At 37.1% G+C, this 15,458-nt stretch overlaps 1 protein-coding gene across 1 annotated transcript in view; it reads left to right on the top strand.

The window, feature by feature from the left end:
• LOC132126261 (zinc finger protein GLI2-like) overlaps positions 1-4,937 on the top strand; it is an 80,444-nt gene extending 75,507 nt beyond the window's left edge. The window contains exons 12-14 of the mRNA XM_059537391.1: positions 218-499; positions 2,074-2,398; positions 2,508-4,937. Coding sequence (XP_059393374.1) covers positions 218-499; positions 2,074-2,398; positions 2,508-4,660 — 2,760 coding nt within the window. The 3' untranslated portion in view covers positions 4,661-4,937. The remainder of the gene's footprint in view (positions 1-217; positions 500-2,073; positions 2,399-2,507) is intronic.
• Positions 4,938-15,458: the final 10,521 nt, after the last annotated feature.

The following is a 15,458-nucleotide window of genomic DNA, read 5'->3' as shown; positions in this document are numbered from 1 at the left end:
AACTTTATTAGTAAACAGCCATGCATCACAAACGCTTAGCATTTCCACAATCAGTATGTCAGCGCACGCGCTGTAATTTATTCCTCTAATTGTGTATTCATCCACCGCTCCATTTGAAGATAATCTGGCTTAACAGGAAGAGATAAAACTCTAACTCAAAGTCGTACATTTGACTGTTAGAGGGTCGTGTGAAACCGAGTGATATTTATCTCCGCAGAAACCCTACGTGTGTAAGATCCCGGGCTGCACGAAGCGCTACACCGATCCCAGCTCGCTCCGGAAACATGTCAAAACTGTGCACGGCCCCGAAGCTCACGTCACCAAGAAACAACGTGGCGACCTGCCATCCCGACCTCATCCGCCCAAGGAAAATGGAGAGAACGAAGCGAGGACCAAGCTTTCGGGCCGAACGCCGGAGGAGAAACTCGAAGCCAACAGCACGACTAGAGGAGTCGAGGACTATCTGCAGGTCAAGTCCATAAAAACGGAGAACTCTATGGTAAGATCTAGTGTAAATGAGGCCCAAAACAAACTCTTCACAAATATGTTTCTGGCTCAAAAAACAATTGTGTTTGATCTTTATGGATGCATAACAAAATGTATGTAATTTGAATAACAAGAGTCATTTTTTGCATGCCTGTAATCTGTACTCCCAAATATATTATTCATGGCTGATTAAATATACGTTAAAATGTTTGTGTCCATCAGATGTTATGCTAATCCAGACATACTAACAATGCATGCTGCAGAGATCTGTCCATCTTTAACCCCTCTCTATACATGTGCTTCCTGCTATCTCTTTCCTGTTTCTCTCCCATACACTTTCCGTAAGGACAGACTTTACTGAGGTGAGCGCGAATCCTGTTTTAATGTCTTAATATCAGTCGGTTTCCACAGTCATTTGTATTGAGCAGTTGACAACTGACAGGATTTCGACCTTTTCTCCAGCATCAAAATATATTTGTGTACAGGAAATTAATATGAAAGTAATTGCACATGCATTAAAAATATATCTTCTTTTCAAACTAACAAGTTCATACTTCTTTTCAAACTAACAAGTTCAAACTAAAAAATTCCTGTTGGTGTCCTGATTCGCAATATTTTCAAGGATCCCCAAGAAATTGGCCATTTAGAACTAGATTTTTTAGTCACTCAACAAGACACATTGATTTTTTAAGGGTAATATTTAAATTCATTACGAGTCCATTTTTAAAATAGTCTCCAGTTTCCCAGCATATTTAAATTGGATTTCTATACATATTTTTTTATATTGTCTTTTCTGTGTATTTCAGCTGCCCATTTACAGCATGCATGGTGAATGTCTTGTACATGATTCTCTACTTATCATTTTTCTCTGTGGGGTTATATCATGAAAAACTCACACACAGAGGTGCAAAATCTGATTCGGGAAACAGTAAGACAATACACCTCTTCTGTCAAAGATTTGGACCCCTTCATTGTGTAATTGCCTGAGATCTGTTGGTGCACAGAGGACTTCTAATTTCCCATGGGCTTCCACCCCAGCAATTCAGCCCAATACCCCCACAGACCCGACATCTCAAGGATAAAAGCCATTAGTGGATTAATATTATACCAGTGAGACTGTTTTTGTGTCCTGAACAAATAGTGCCAGTGATCAAGCTATGATTAAGAACGGCTCCCCTCGTTCATGTGGGGATAGAATACATTTGCTTCAAGGGATGCACTGTCAAATGACGTGACAACAAAGACGTGCATACCTTATTTACGTTGAGAGCATTCCCCTTTGTGGATTCATGCCAGGCCACATGCATAATGCACAAAGAGGTTGCCATAGGAAATAACGATTTGTCAGGCACTTAACCTAGCTTTTTGAAAAGATCATGAGGGGGATGAAAAAGACATGTGATGTGTCTAGAAGAAGGGTGTTTTCCCAAACCTCGACTCAGTATGCTCATTATTTGCAATTTACACTTGGGAAAGTGATTGTAAGGGTTGTGAGTTTGCATGTTGCTGTGCATGCGTTCTGTCCCTTTTAGGTCCTTCTCTCCATTGAGCTTCATGGGTAATCAATTTTCCATCTGTCCCCCTCAGATGTATCAGTCCAGCCCTGGTGGTCAGTCATCATGTAGCAGCGAGCCGTCACCACTTGGCAGTGCCTCCCACCATGATGGTGGAGTAGAGCCGATGGGACTCAGCGGGGGCAGCATGGGAGATCTGAGCACCCTGGACGACGCGCCCCTCGTGGATTCCACCGTCTCCACAGGGATGTTGGGCCTCCATCTTCGGAAGAACGCCAGCCCTGCTTACAGACTCGCGCACCTGAAGCAGGAAAGGCTGAAGTCGGTGAGGGACTCGTGCTCCTGGGCAAATCAAACTCCTCCTGCCCCCAGCACCAAGCTTCCACCCATCAATACTGGTGAGTAAACAAACGGAAACGAAAACTATGATTTGATCACATTTCCACCAAAGATACATCCCCCAAATTTAGTTTTTATTTCTCTAAATTCAGCTATTCTCTGATGCAGATTCTTTATTGGAAGGTTCTGGTGGTCTGTGTGATCCAGGGCTTTCCATCTCCAGCCCACGCTTGGGCGACCTTTGTCCTGGAGAGACTACAGTTCTGAGTCAGCTGGTGGAGCGTCGTGACAGCCTAGCCAGCACTGTGAGCTCAGCTTACACCTTCAGCCGTCGTTCATCCGGAATCTCGCCTTGCTATTCCAGCCGCCGGTCCAGCCAAACCTCACAACCTGGTGGCCGTCTTAACAACATCAGCTCGGCCGACTCCTACGACCCCATTTCCACCGATTTGTCTAGAAGGTCCAGTGAGGCCAGCCAATATGGAGGACTCCACAGTCTACTCAGTCTGACTCCTGCCCAACACTACAGACTCAAAGCCAAGTATGCTGCAGCCACAGGAGGTGCTCCACCCACCCCTCTCCCTAATATGGACTGCATGAGCCTGAGGACTCGGATGGCCCTGTTAGGGGAATCCCATGAAATGGCCATGCTCCCTATCCATCCCCCTTCAGTTCCCAGAAGGAGTAGTGATATCAGCTATGCTCACCGCAGCGTTTTGCCCCATGAGGTGACGGGAAACATCACTCGAAGAGCGAGCGACCCAGTCAAAAGAGTAGGCACAGAGCAGCATTCCCTCCAGCAACGTTACAACAGCATGTCCAATGTGAACCCCTATCAGTCATTACCCCCTTCTGCATCTAGTCGACACTTTTCAAAAATCAACAGCCAGTCCGAGGGTAATGTAACCCGCTACCCATATCCATCTCGACCTCCAAGCATTTCTGAGAATGTGGTGATGGAAACCACTGACATGGACAATCAAATGAATGGTCTTGATGATGCAGTGATGTTGCCTAATGATGTCATTCAGTACCTTACATCTCAAAATGGAGATTCTGTCCAACATGCAGGGACCACGTACCGCCACAACCCTGGACAGAGCATCCACAGCTTTGGCTCCCCACAGCAGTCCCATTACCAGAGACGCCTAGCCTTGGTGGAGGGCAACATAAATGCAGTAACGCGACAAACTGTAGCTCCGAGCTCCCAGCAGACATTTCCAGGTTCCCCCAGTATCACTAAAAGCCAGATGCCGGTGCAGTGGAATGAGGTGAGTTCAGGGACAGTGGATTCATCTAATGGCCAAACCAAGCTGGGATCAGGGCGGGGAAACCTCACCGCACTCCAACAAAAACAAAACCTCTGCTCTTTTCAGAACATCAACTCCAACCAACAAGTTGGGCTGATGAGTCACAACCTCACGCATGCTGCCCAGCAGAGTCACATGCAACGGAATAGCGAGTTTATTTCCCAGAGGATCAACCAGAGGCAACCACTATGCCCGGCTAACACAGAGCAGGCTAACTTTCTTCATCAGGGTTCTACTTCGAATGACATCAGTGTAGGTTTGCTAAGTTCGTCTGGTAAAATGCTGACGGCACAGTCTGGCAGCATCCAGAATAACAGGGTAAGAGCTCAGCCGGTGGCTAGTCAAAGCAATGCCACTTTTCCAAATAATCAGGGAAATTATTCCCAGACGAACATCCACCAGCAAGTCCATGGCATTCCGGCCCAGAATCCCACACTGAACGGAAACCACGTACTGCTACAGCCAAGGCCTCCTACAGAACCCTACAGCCGCCAGCTCTCAAGGCCAAAGACAGCTGCAGCGCAGCAACTTGGTTACCCACAGACCAACTTTAGCCCCACATATGACACCTCCGAGGCCAGTCCCAAAAAATTGGTTGATGTGGGTGTCAACCGTACAAATACCAATGGCATGTTCTACACTGGGCAGATTCATATGTTCCATTCCAGCAGTCTGGGAATGGCAGATGCAGAGAGCACAGTCATGGCCTCTGTGGGCTCCCCTGAAACAAATCAGGTCTCCAGCACAGTGGATTCAAATGGAGCAGAGCATCCACAGATCGACTTTGATGCCATTCTGGATGATGGCGATCACTCCAGTCTCATGTCCGGAACTTTAAGCCCCACCATTCTCCGCAGCCTATCCCAGAATTCCTCGCGTCTCACCACACCCAGGAACTCATTGACGTTGCCCCTGGTACCTGTGGGAATCGGCAACATGGCCATCGGAGACATGAGCTCCATGCTGACTGCGCTCGCAGAGGAGAGCAAGTTCCTCAATATGATGTCATAGGAAAAACAGGAAGTACAAGCACAAGATTTAAAGAGACAGCTTTTAAGGTGTATGACTTTGAACAAGGACATAATATTGCGCAAACGTTTTTTACATGCTTTTTAAAAGTGTATTATGTATAGTATTAGTATTAAACTTTGGTAGCATCTTTTTGTTTTGTTCAAGAAGCCATACTTTGCCTTAGACCAGTGTATGTACAGCACATATGAACAGACAGAGAATTTGATGAGCGACAGTCCTGTATTTTTATACGACTTCTGAATTGATGACAAGAACACAGGAACAAGTGCCTCACTGTGCACAGGCATATGCAGGAATTATGTTACACTAGCAGTATGGGACTACTATCCTTTCTGTCCTCTTCAATGGATATAAAGGGGTTTTGTATATTCTGTAAATGAAATGTAATATTATGCTTCCTATCCTTGTTTGTACTAGACAGGAGAGAGGTTCCAAATAAATATGCAGATAAAATATTATGAAATATAAAAGTGTTGTTCAGAATCAGAAATCCCTCATTTTGCTTTGATTTACTGAAGACCTGAATGGAATCACAGGAACATAATAGCGCTCTTAAGAGACTGCAACCCTCAAGTCTGAACCAAACTCTCTGAGCAAACCGCACAACCAATTATCTTGGATTGTTTAGACCAATATACAGAAATAAGTTTAAACTGTCCTGTTGTACACAGATTCCTTTTACAAGGCTGTATCGTGTAGATACATTTTGTACATTTTTAATGAAATACAATATTGTTGTTTTCTACTACAGTGTTGTTTGCTTCTTCATTTTATACGCAAAACGTTCATGAAGAATATTCAACTAGGAGTTTAATGCCTTTGGTTTTATGTAAAGCCATTTACATTGCATTCAGTGTACACATCCATTCTTGCTTTCCCTGGGAATCGAACCCATAACCTTGCAGTCGTTAGCACCATGCTACAGGAATTAAGTGTTAAGTCCTGAGTGTTAATGGATGAAGAACGTAAATCTAATCTACTCTTATCCTGTGCTGGTAATGCATTTCTCTTGCTTGTATGCCACATGTCAGTCAGTAGGCAGCAGTCACATGACTTTAGAAATTGTTTTTCTTTTCATTTAATTTGAGAGCAGGCTACTTGAACTGAAAGCGCGGCTCGTGCATACTGAGCAGGTGGAGTAAACCACCATGTTTTCTCAAATGAACAGTGGCAGACTGACCTCAGAGGAGCGGCTGCCTAAACCACATAAAACGCACACTTGAAGAAGGAAGCAGTCCAGGGATGAGGTCTTCGGAGTAAAAGCCTCAGGAACAAATGGTTTTATTCTGACAGTGAATTCAGCCGAGGCCTTGTTTGATCTCCAGTTTCTGATGGCTGGAATTTCGTATTCTCTCTGAGAAATGAAAGAGCAGGGAAAATAGCCTTAGGAGGAATAGCCTGAGGATGGAAAAGAAAAATCGGGGGAAAAGCATTAAAGTTTGAGAGCGGACAAAAGGGAAATTGCCAGAGCACGTGCAGTGGGTTGAAAGGCATTGTAAAGACGAGACCCTAGTGACCTTGTGAGAGAACTGCATCTGCCTTAACAATATAAGACAATTAAAGTATGCATGCTGTCTAAAGCAATTTGTTTATAAAGATGATACTGAGATTACTTATTTCATATTTGCATGTTTTTTGATCATCACGGTCATTTCTGACATGCTATTGATTGCAAGTGACAAAAAAATTTTTTTGACTTATTTCTGACGTAATTCCCGTAGATGGATTTTCTCTATGTAAGAATTGTTACATCACTTACATCTTATCCTTACGTCTACCTTGAAGTTACCAGGTTTATTGGTTTTACATGATGAGAGCTGAAATCCATGTCATCTTTGCAAGCTTGTACTTTTCTGAGAACTTTATGGCACTTCTCATGTTACTAAACTCCAAGCATGAACTGCTTTTGTGGCATTATTCCTCACCTGGATAAAAGTGAAAAGTAATGAGGCTATGAAATATAATATTCTAGAAAATAAATATATAAAATAAACATTGTACATATATATATATATATGTGTGTGTGTGTGTGTGTGTGTGGGTGTGTGTGTGTGTGTGTGTGTGTGGGTGTGTGTGTGTGTGGGTGCGTGTGTGTGGGGGTGTGTGTGTGTTTATCCAGATCCAACATCTGCCATACAGATGTCCATTGTGCAAGTGGAATGCATTCGCACATACAGTACATATACTTTTTAATTTTAAGAAATGCTTCTAGCCAAAAACACCGTCAATACAACTAAAACTTAAGTGAGGATAGCACCAAATTTTGACAGGAATGAAAATGAGGCAGTGAGGAAAGAAGTAGCCTGCATGCACTAAATCCCTCTTCAATCCCTTACAAAAATTAAACATGGTTTTATTAAAGTACTAATCATGTAGTAATCATGTTTTTTTTGGGGGGGGGTTTGGTGTGTACTCTTTGTATAGCCAGTTTTACTACAAATACCATGGATAAACAGTGTAGCAAAACCATATTTATTTTGTGGTTACCATAGTTTACCATGTTTTTATCTATTTATTTTTATTTATTTATTTTTGAGGCATAGGTGTACTGATTAACATTGTTAAGCTGACGAAATGAAAAAAAATAATCTTTCAGTCCCTTACCAAAAAGTAGTATACTTTAAGTTTATTTTATTAAGTATACTTAAGTAAAGTTCAAGTACATTTTTAAGTATACTTTATGTAGCAAGTATGCATATATCAGTGTTCTTAGTAGTATACCTGTAAGTGTACTGTTTCAATACTCCTTGGGACTAAATTGGCCCACTTTCTAGTATATAAAAGTATACTTTTAAGTATACTTAACAGTAGCAAACTTTGAGTAGACAACTAGTTTACCTCTATGTCTGTAATTTGTAATGCTATTATATTAAAGTGAACTTATAGGTGTACTGATAGTTTACTAATTAAATACTTTGTACACTTTGAAGTATAGTCTCAGTAAACTACTAGTTTAGTAGTTTTATACTGCAAGTATACATATATATATATATATATATATATATATATATATAAGTATTATATTATTATTAATAGGCTATAACTATTCTTTAAGTGAACTTGACATCATACTTTTAGTATACTATGTCCCTATTTAGATTTTTATTTGTATATATTTTGTTGTATGAATATCTGAACAAATCATCCAAAGAAATAAATAAAAACATTTTATTCCAGCCTCATGCATTCTTTTTTTTTTTTAAACACTTAAATGTGGGTAAGTAAAAATAAAGACAACATTTTGAACAAAAAGCTGAAAATAGACTATGAATTGGATTCAGAATGATAATCAAAAAGTCGATCAACATCCCAAAGCTTGACTGTAATTATTACTTCTTCATCTGTCAAAATTTTATTCCATAACGTTACAGTTTTGAAGTTGTTTCATGTCAAATGATCGTGTTAGATTACATGTGTTAGCATCCATTGTTTCCTTTTTTCTTCTTCACTTGTGTTTTTTTTTCTGGAAATTCTGTACTAGCGCCCTCTACTGCATAACAAAGTAAAAACAGATTCTAGGAGCATAGCTCAAATATATTTGAATCATTTAAAGAAAATATTTAAATGTCATTTTAAGTATATTTCTGAGTAAATAAAAGGTAAACTAAAACCATACTTTCCTATTTTTAGTTTAAAACAATACTAATAGTAGGTATGTGACAATCTGACCTATATACGCATATTTGTTCCCGCGGCTGTGTTCCCAGCAGGTAATCAGCGCCAGACACGTCGGTGAATTAGGAAATCTTTCTTATCTTTGCTTTGTGAATACCTCTAAAGCCCATATACTAGTAACGTAAATTACGTCCTCACGTTGATTCTCACGTTCGAATTTCCAAGTTGTCTGCCGTAAGAAGAAAGTTATAAGCGAAGCAACATTTCTCTCGTGTTTGCCATCAAAATCCGCTATGAAGGCGAGTATTTTTTTGTTTCAAACCCAATACTTTTGATAGAATATACATTAAACTTGAATTAGGTGAAGTTTGGGATGGATTGTAACATTCGCATGTGTTTTTTTACGATCCGCAAGTGACGTTGTTGTCAAAAGCAGAATCGGCCATTCAATCATATTGGCTTCCAAAACTTCTCCCAGTTTTCATCAATCCGTGCAGTATTTTTCAAAGAAATCATACAGAACCAAGGTTTAGAATCTCTAGATTACATTATTGGCATGATTTTGTCAAACATATAAATAAATACCATGGATGGTTATGTATTTGTTTAGGAACAACGGTGCTTCTGGCTGCCTGCTAGGTCATGTGACCCGTTTCTGGCAATCTGATTGGCCGAATTTTAACATTTCAGCCCATGTGTGCTGTATTATTCTTACAAACATTGTGAAAATAATCAATTTTACCAACTCTGTGCAGAATAATACAGCACACATGGGCTGAAATGTTTGTAAGATTTTTTTTCAAAAGTAAATTAAAGCAGCAAAAAAAGGCTGTAGGCTTACAAGTATATATTATATATAAGGGTATATTACTTTTTGAAATATAAATATCATATTATACTTAAAAATAAATAAATATATACTTTTGATATAATGATATCATATTTTTAAAAGGCTGATTATTTAGATTTCATATGGAAATATATGCGTGGATTGATGCTCTCGGATTCATTAATTAGTGGTTAATTAGAAATAATCAGGGGCGGCTGGCCAATAGAGGGCGCTAGGGCGCCGCCCCCCCATGAGCATATACCATAGACTGCAGTCAAATACATGTAAATACATAAATAAATCATATATAAAATTATCAATATTTGTGTGTTTGAGATAGTAAATGCAGCTAGTATATTTGAAAAATATTATAGAAATTCAAAATGTTTGTTTTTCTACACGTCCCGTCTAGATCTGTACACGTGATCAGCTCTGGGGCGCTGGAGAAAGCGCCCCAGAAAGGCGGGTCTTTGGAGCAGTTTAGCCAATTGCTGATTTTAGATATAAATGTTTGACATAAACTGTAGCCAATCAGCGAGCTAAAATCTAGTCAGCTATGGGCGCTTCGCCTACCGCCCCAAACTGCGCGCGGCCGCGAGGCGCGAGCAATGGGCGCGAGCCACTGCTAAAGTATCGAGTTTATTATGTTTATTTACTGTACATTTTGTGGAACATTTGTTTGAAATCACTCAAAATTGTTGCAGGTAATAGTTGTATTTAATCAGCTAATTAATGACTAAGTATTTTGTTTGAGTTAAATTTCAAATGCAAATAGAAAGTTTGTGCAATATGTTTGTTTTTGTGCAAAAATGCCTCAACCTTTTAATATTGGCATTAAATAATTACTTTTCACAGAGCACTGGTATCCTGGGTGGTTATTAATTATAATAGGATTTTTTTATTTATATAGCCTTTACAACAAAGTCGCTTTACAATATAGGCCTAGGTTAAGGAATTGAACTAAATAAACCTCAACATCAAAGATAGACATACCAAGGGCAGATATAAATATACAGAGTTCAGTTACAAAAGTTAGGTTAAAGATTCAAGCAAGTAACATAAACATTAATAATAAGGTAAAATTTAAAGATTCTGAGCTAAAGAGTAATATTCAGACAAAAAAAAAAGGTTTTGAAGGAGAAAAGGGTGAATGCTTGACAGACGTCTTGAGCAAAAGCATTCCACAACCTGGGAGCCACAATGCTATAAGACCTGGTGTCCCATGGTTACCAAGGCCAAGCTATTTAAAATAACCGAATATGACAGCCCCACCTAACATAATTTTCACCAGCCGCCACTGGAAATAATCATTTTTTTATATATACCTTTTAAAAAGAGGTCATCTTAATCTTGTTGGGCAATTAATTACCTACACTGTGGTGTTTGAATTATGCAAATAGACCAAGAAATGAGGAAGTTATGATATTTTGAAGTGTTTGATCAAGCGGAAGAGGTCACCTTTATTGCCTTAAATTGTTTTATTGTTATAATTAGGTACAAAATGACCCCTAATTTCCGAATTTAAAAATTCCATAACTTTCTTAATAATTATCCGATTTCAATCATTTAAAAAACATTTTAAAGTTTTTTTTATTATCTATCATATGGTTATGATTATATATTAACTTTCTAGTATTGATTTTTTTTGTCACATACCTACTAATAGCACACTTGAACAAACTTCTTTTTCGTAAGGGGTAGACAAAAACTACATAAAACGGGTTTGAAAGCTGTTAGCTTAAAAAGATCGTTAGTCTTGTAGTTAAATACAAAATGGCGTCTGACCTGACGTTTCTCTTGAAAGTATCTCAAACAGTGTCAATTGAAACTTTATATGGGACAGGAATAGAGCATCCATTAACTTCCCCTCAGCATCCAACGAGAGCTGCAGAGAAAGACAGACGGATATAATAGGAGAAGGAGAGCGTGGGCTTGTGGGATTTGGTAATGGTGTGTGTTGAGAGCGGGGCTCAGGAGATCGCTGAGCTAATGATGCTGTAATGTAGTGCTGCTGTCCGCGTGAGCAGCAGTGTGACGGATTGTGTAAGCAGCAAGAGCAGACCGGAGAACTACACAGACACACCGGCAGATCAATCAGTTAAAGACACGGGCAGAAAAAGACGCTAATTAACAGACTGTAGGACGATACGCCGCCGCTAGTCAGCGCACTGGGCAAGACATTAGCATTTTTCAAAAAAAAAAAAAAAACCGGAAATGACGTCAACGCGGGGTATGTCCTTTACACGTCTGCGCCTATTATTTTATCAAATAATGCTTCTTACCTTTTCTGTTTTGTCTTTTTTCCAAGTACAAAGAAATAACATTTTACTTGTTTGTAATTTAAATTAAATAAGCTCATTTCTGGCAAATCCAAGTCTTTGATCTCTAGTACATTTTAGCTATATATTGATTTACTCAGTCATTTATCTCGGATTCCCTTAGAAATGTCATCATTTATGTCCATATGCGCATTTTTCCAGGAATAAACAATTCTGATTCCAACTGAAGCTAAAAACACACATGACATGGCCTTGAAAAATATTTCATAAAATTCAGTTTTACAGATTATATTATGAAATTTCAAATGAAGCTTTGGTAGACGTTTGGCCTTAGCTACAATATGTTTCTAAAAACATATCCTACATCAACAATTTTTTTATACATTTAAAAATATGTTTTTAATATTTTTAGTTTAGTTTTTATTTTTGAGCTTATATATCTCTATTATCATAACAGTCCGAGTAATTCTGATTCCTGAACAGTAAACTTTGAAGCGTCAGCTTTGTTTTGTTTATTATGTATCTAGTCAGAAAGAATCATAAGCAGAAACCTTTTTATTTTGGGTATGTAATTTCTGTCTCCATGCCGAAAAATGGGGTTGACCTGTAAGGGGTTAAACTCAACACAACAATGTATTCCTATACAACAGGAATAAAGTCATGAATTCAAGTCATCTCTTGATTAATATGTATTTCCCAGCGCACGTTATACAACATAGTTTTAAGCCATCACAATAATGCAAAGGAGAGCAAAATAGAAAATACAATATTACCTTAATTATTATTATTATTATTACTATGGTGAAAAATAAATAATAAATTTAAACAAAATAAATATCACCACTATTTATCTTTGCACCAATAAAACGTGCAACACTTTGTTTTTCTACCAAATAATATTTAATATTATATAATTATTATATTAAAAAGGTTTCCATGACCTCTCACAATATCTCGTCAAAAATCTTACGATTTATTTCTGGAAAATGATGCATAATGGGATACACTAAGCTCTGGATTGGTATTCAAGATAATGTGGAGGAATACTGAGATTAAAGATGGAAAAATATTATTTAAAAATGTTTTATTTTATTGTAACATAGGCTATATCATAAAATATTTATATTAGTGCAACCAGTATTACAACTGGTTAATTATTGTAACTTATTTGTAACATTTGACATTTTAATTCAGTGCAGTATTCACTGTAACTTTGACATTGCTACATTTTAGTGCAACAGCAATGATGTATGTGTATATAACTAAATGCACTATATTATCTCACTGGCCACTATTGATGTCATCAACATATTTACTCATTGCATGAACACAATCAGCAAAACTGAATAATTATCCATTCTTATATAAACTAGACACCTTGAAGATAATGTGGACCAGAAATCTTTGTCATATCTTCATGTTAACATATTTTACTAGCCTTTCATTCGGAGCTTTGATTTTTCCATATTGCAGAAAATGCACCAAGACTTGATGCAATCAAGCTTTATAAATGTAATCCTTCTTTCCGGTCGGTCACTATTGTAACTCAAGCATGGGTTGATCTCTTGCTCCTGACCTGCGGTACGCACTCGCACACAAACCGGCTTCTGTCAGTGTCCAGAAACTCAGAAAACATCAAAGACAGATCAGATTCTGCTTTCATCTGACCACATGTCCAGGTTACTGCGGATGTCGTTATGAAGCTATACAAAACTCTAGAGATTAAACTTTCTCTTGTTTCTGCATGTTAGAAATTATTTCATTTATTTAATTATTTCAAAATATAATAATAGAAATATAAACCATGTATAATATGACATAGCAGTCGATATTGGATACGTCATTGCCCCACCAGCAACATCTCTCTTAAATGGGCAGCAATAAATTATTTACTTCTACACTCTTCAGATATTTTTTAATGCATTATTTATCCTTTTTATACCGTACATTATAGTTTCATTAATTTACAAATTCAGAGGATTCAGCAGAACTGTTGGTGTTTGCTGGATTGGTGTGAGCTTAAGTGCAATTTGGTTCAATTCAGTTCTGGAAAAGGAAAAAAAAAATTTGTTTAAATCAGTGAAATAAAGTATTTGAGTGTCCCAGCATAACACTTGTGCTGTTTTGGTCTCATCCACTTGTAGAGGTGAAGTGCATTTAAAGTGTTTTGTGAATTAAAATGCAAAAACGTTTGATCCTAGAGACCTATGTTTATTTATATACATATATACACACACACACACATATATATATATATATATATATATATAATTTCTTTTTTTTTTAATGAACCATTATGCAAAATATTTTAATAGCTCTAAAATAGGCTGAATTAATAAATCATATATATATATATATATATATATATATATATATATATATTTTTTTTTTTTTTTTTTTTTTTTTTTTTTTTCATTAACTATTATGCTAAATATTTTGGTAGCTCTAAAATTGGCTGAAATAATCAAACATTTATTTATTTAATTATGTCTGATTTTTTTTTTTTTTTTTTTTTGACCAAGCAGAACCAGGGTGTTTTAGCCTGTGGTCCAGTAAAGATTTATTCAGGACTTTATTTCAGTGTTTGTGGATCTTCTGTCCCACTTCCCCAGCCCTGTGTCATTATTACTGTAAGACGACATTCACACGGCCCGTTGTATTCTTCTTTGATGGATCATGTGCTGGAATCCTTGATAGGTCATTCATTTAACTATATAATAACATGTAAATTTCTCCTCTGGACTCCAGCTTGGGTTTGAGGAAAATCTAAGTTCATTTTTGAGTCATTATAAGTCCAGAAACATATTGTATGCAAGAGTATAGTATATCATAACACTGCATACTTCACTTGTATTATTACAGAATTACAGTCTGACTGTTGAATCTCAGAAAAACCTGCCACATTACATTACACCCCAAAAGTCCTTTTATTTATGTATATGTGAAAGTGTGTTTTTCTTTTAGATACTGAGTGAAACTTTGTTTTTTTAGCACTTCTTGTGCTGTTGCCTTCTTGATGAATCACTTCAGAATAAATCTCTGTTATATTTACCCTGGATAAAAATGGTCTGCTAAAAGAATAAATGTAAATATCTTTTTTGTATTATTATTATTATTATTGCATTACAGTAAATATAATTGTGGAGGAATATGCTTATTTATTTATGTATTTATTTATTTAATTGCAATGCAATATATCTTAAAAGTTCTTAAGAGTGTGTTATAATATTATTAAAAAAAGATTTTTAATTTGATTTAATTATTTGTGTTAATCACTGTGCAAAATATCTTAAAGTTTCTTAAAATATTCTAATAAAATATGAATTATTATTATTATTAATATAGCCAATATTGCATTACAGTAATAATAAACGGGGAGGGATATGTTTTTTATTGTCTGTATTAATCACTATGCAAAATATCTTAAAATAGTCTGAAATAATAATTTCTTATTTATCTAATTATTTTCTGCATTATATTTAAAGCAGGGTAGGTAAAAAAAAAATGTATAAAAAAACATTTTTTCCAATTTTTTTTTAAACTTTATTTATATATCAATACATAATTAAAATGTAAGTACTCTGAAAAAGAAAGTATAAAAATCGAGTGTCTGTAGACCTCTCACGACTGTTTTAAAGACAGCTCATTATTTCCATTCACTCCACCCCCTCCCTTCTGGGCTCCTTCCAAAGCCTCTACTACGGCTCGCTAAGTAATGTTATGTTAGCTATATTACGCAGCTACGTGTGCTAATGACACATGCTTCATGAAAAAAATATGTATGATCAAAATACAAAAAGCAAGATTTACCTGTCCAGCAGAAATAAAGCCATCAAGGAGTCACTTTTCAGCCCCTTGAGTTCCCTCAGTTCTCGCCATCGCTGGAAAGCCACGCCTATATTAACTCGCGTTTTATTTCTTTGTGTATCCAAAGACTTTTTGTTCATTGCCTTTTCTTGTACTGTTACTGTCTTCCTTTTTTTGCCTGGTTTGCCTTCACTAACTGCATAGGCTGGTACTGTGAATTTTGCTTGCTGTTTCTCTGCCATTGTTT

Source organism: Carassius carassius, chromosome 44 (assembly GCF_963082965.1).
Source record: "Carassius carassius chromosome 44, fCarCar2.1, whole genome shotgun sequence".
NCBI classification, from domain to species: domain Eukaryota; kingdom Metazoa; phylum Chordata; class Actinopteri; order Cypriniformes; family Cyprinidae; genus Carassius; species Carassius carassius.
The sequence above is the reverse complement of the archived record's forward strand: the minus strand, read 5'-3'. Positions and strand labels throughout refer to the sequence as shown.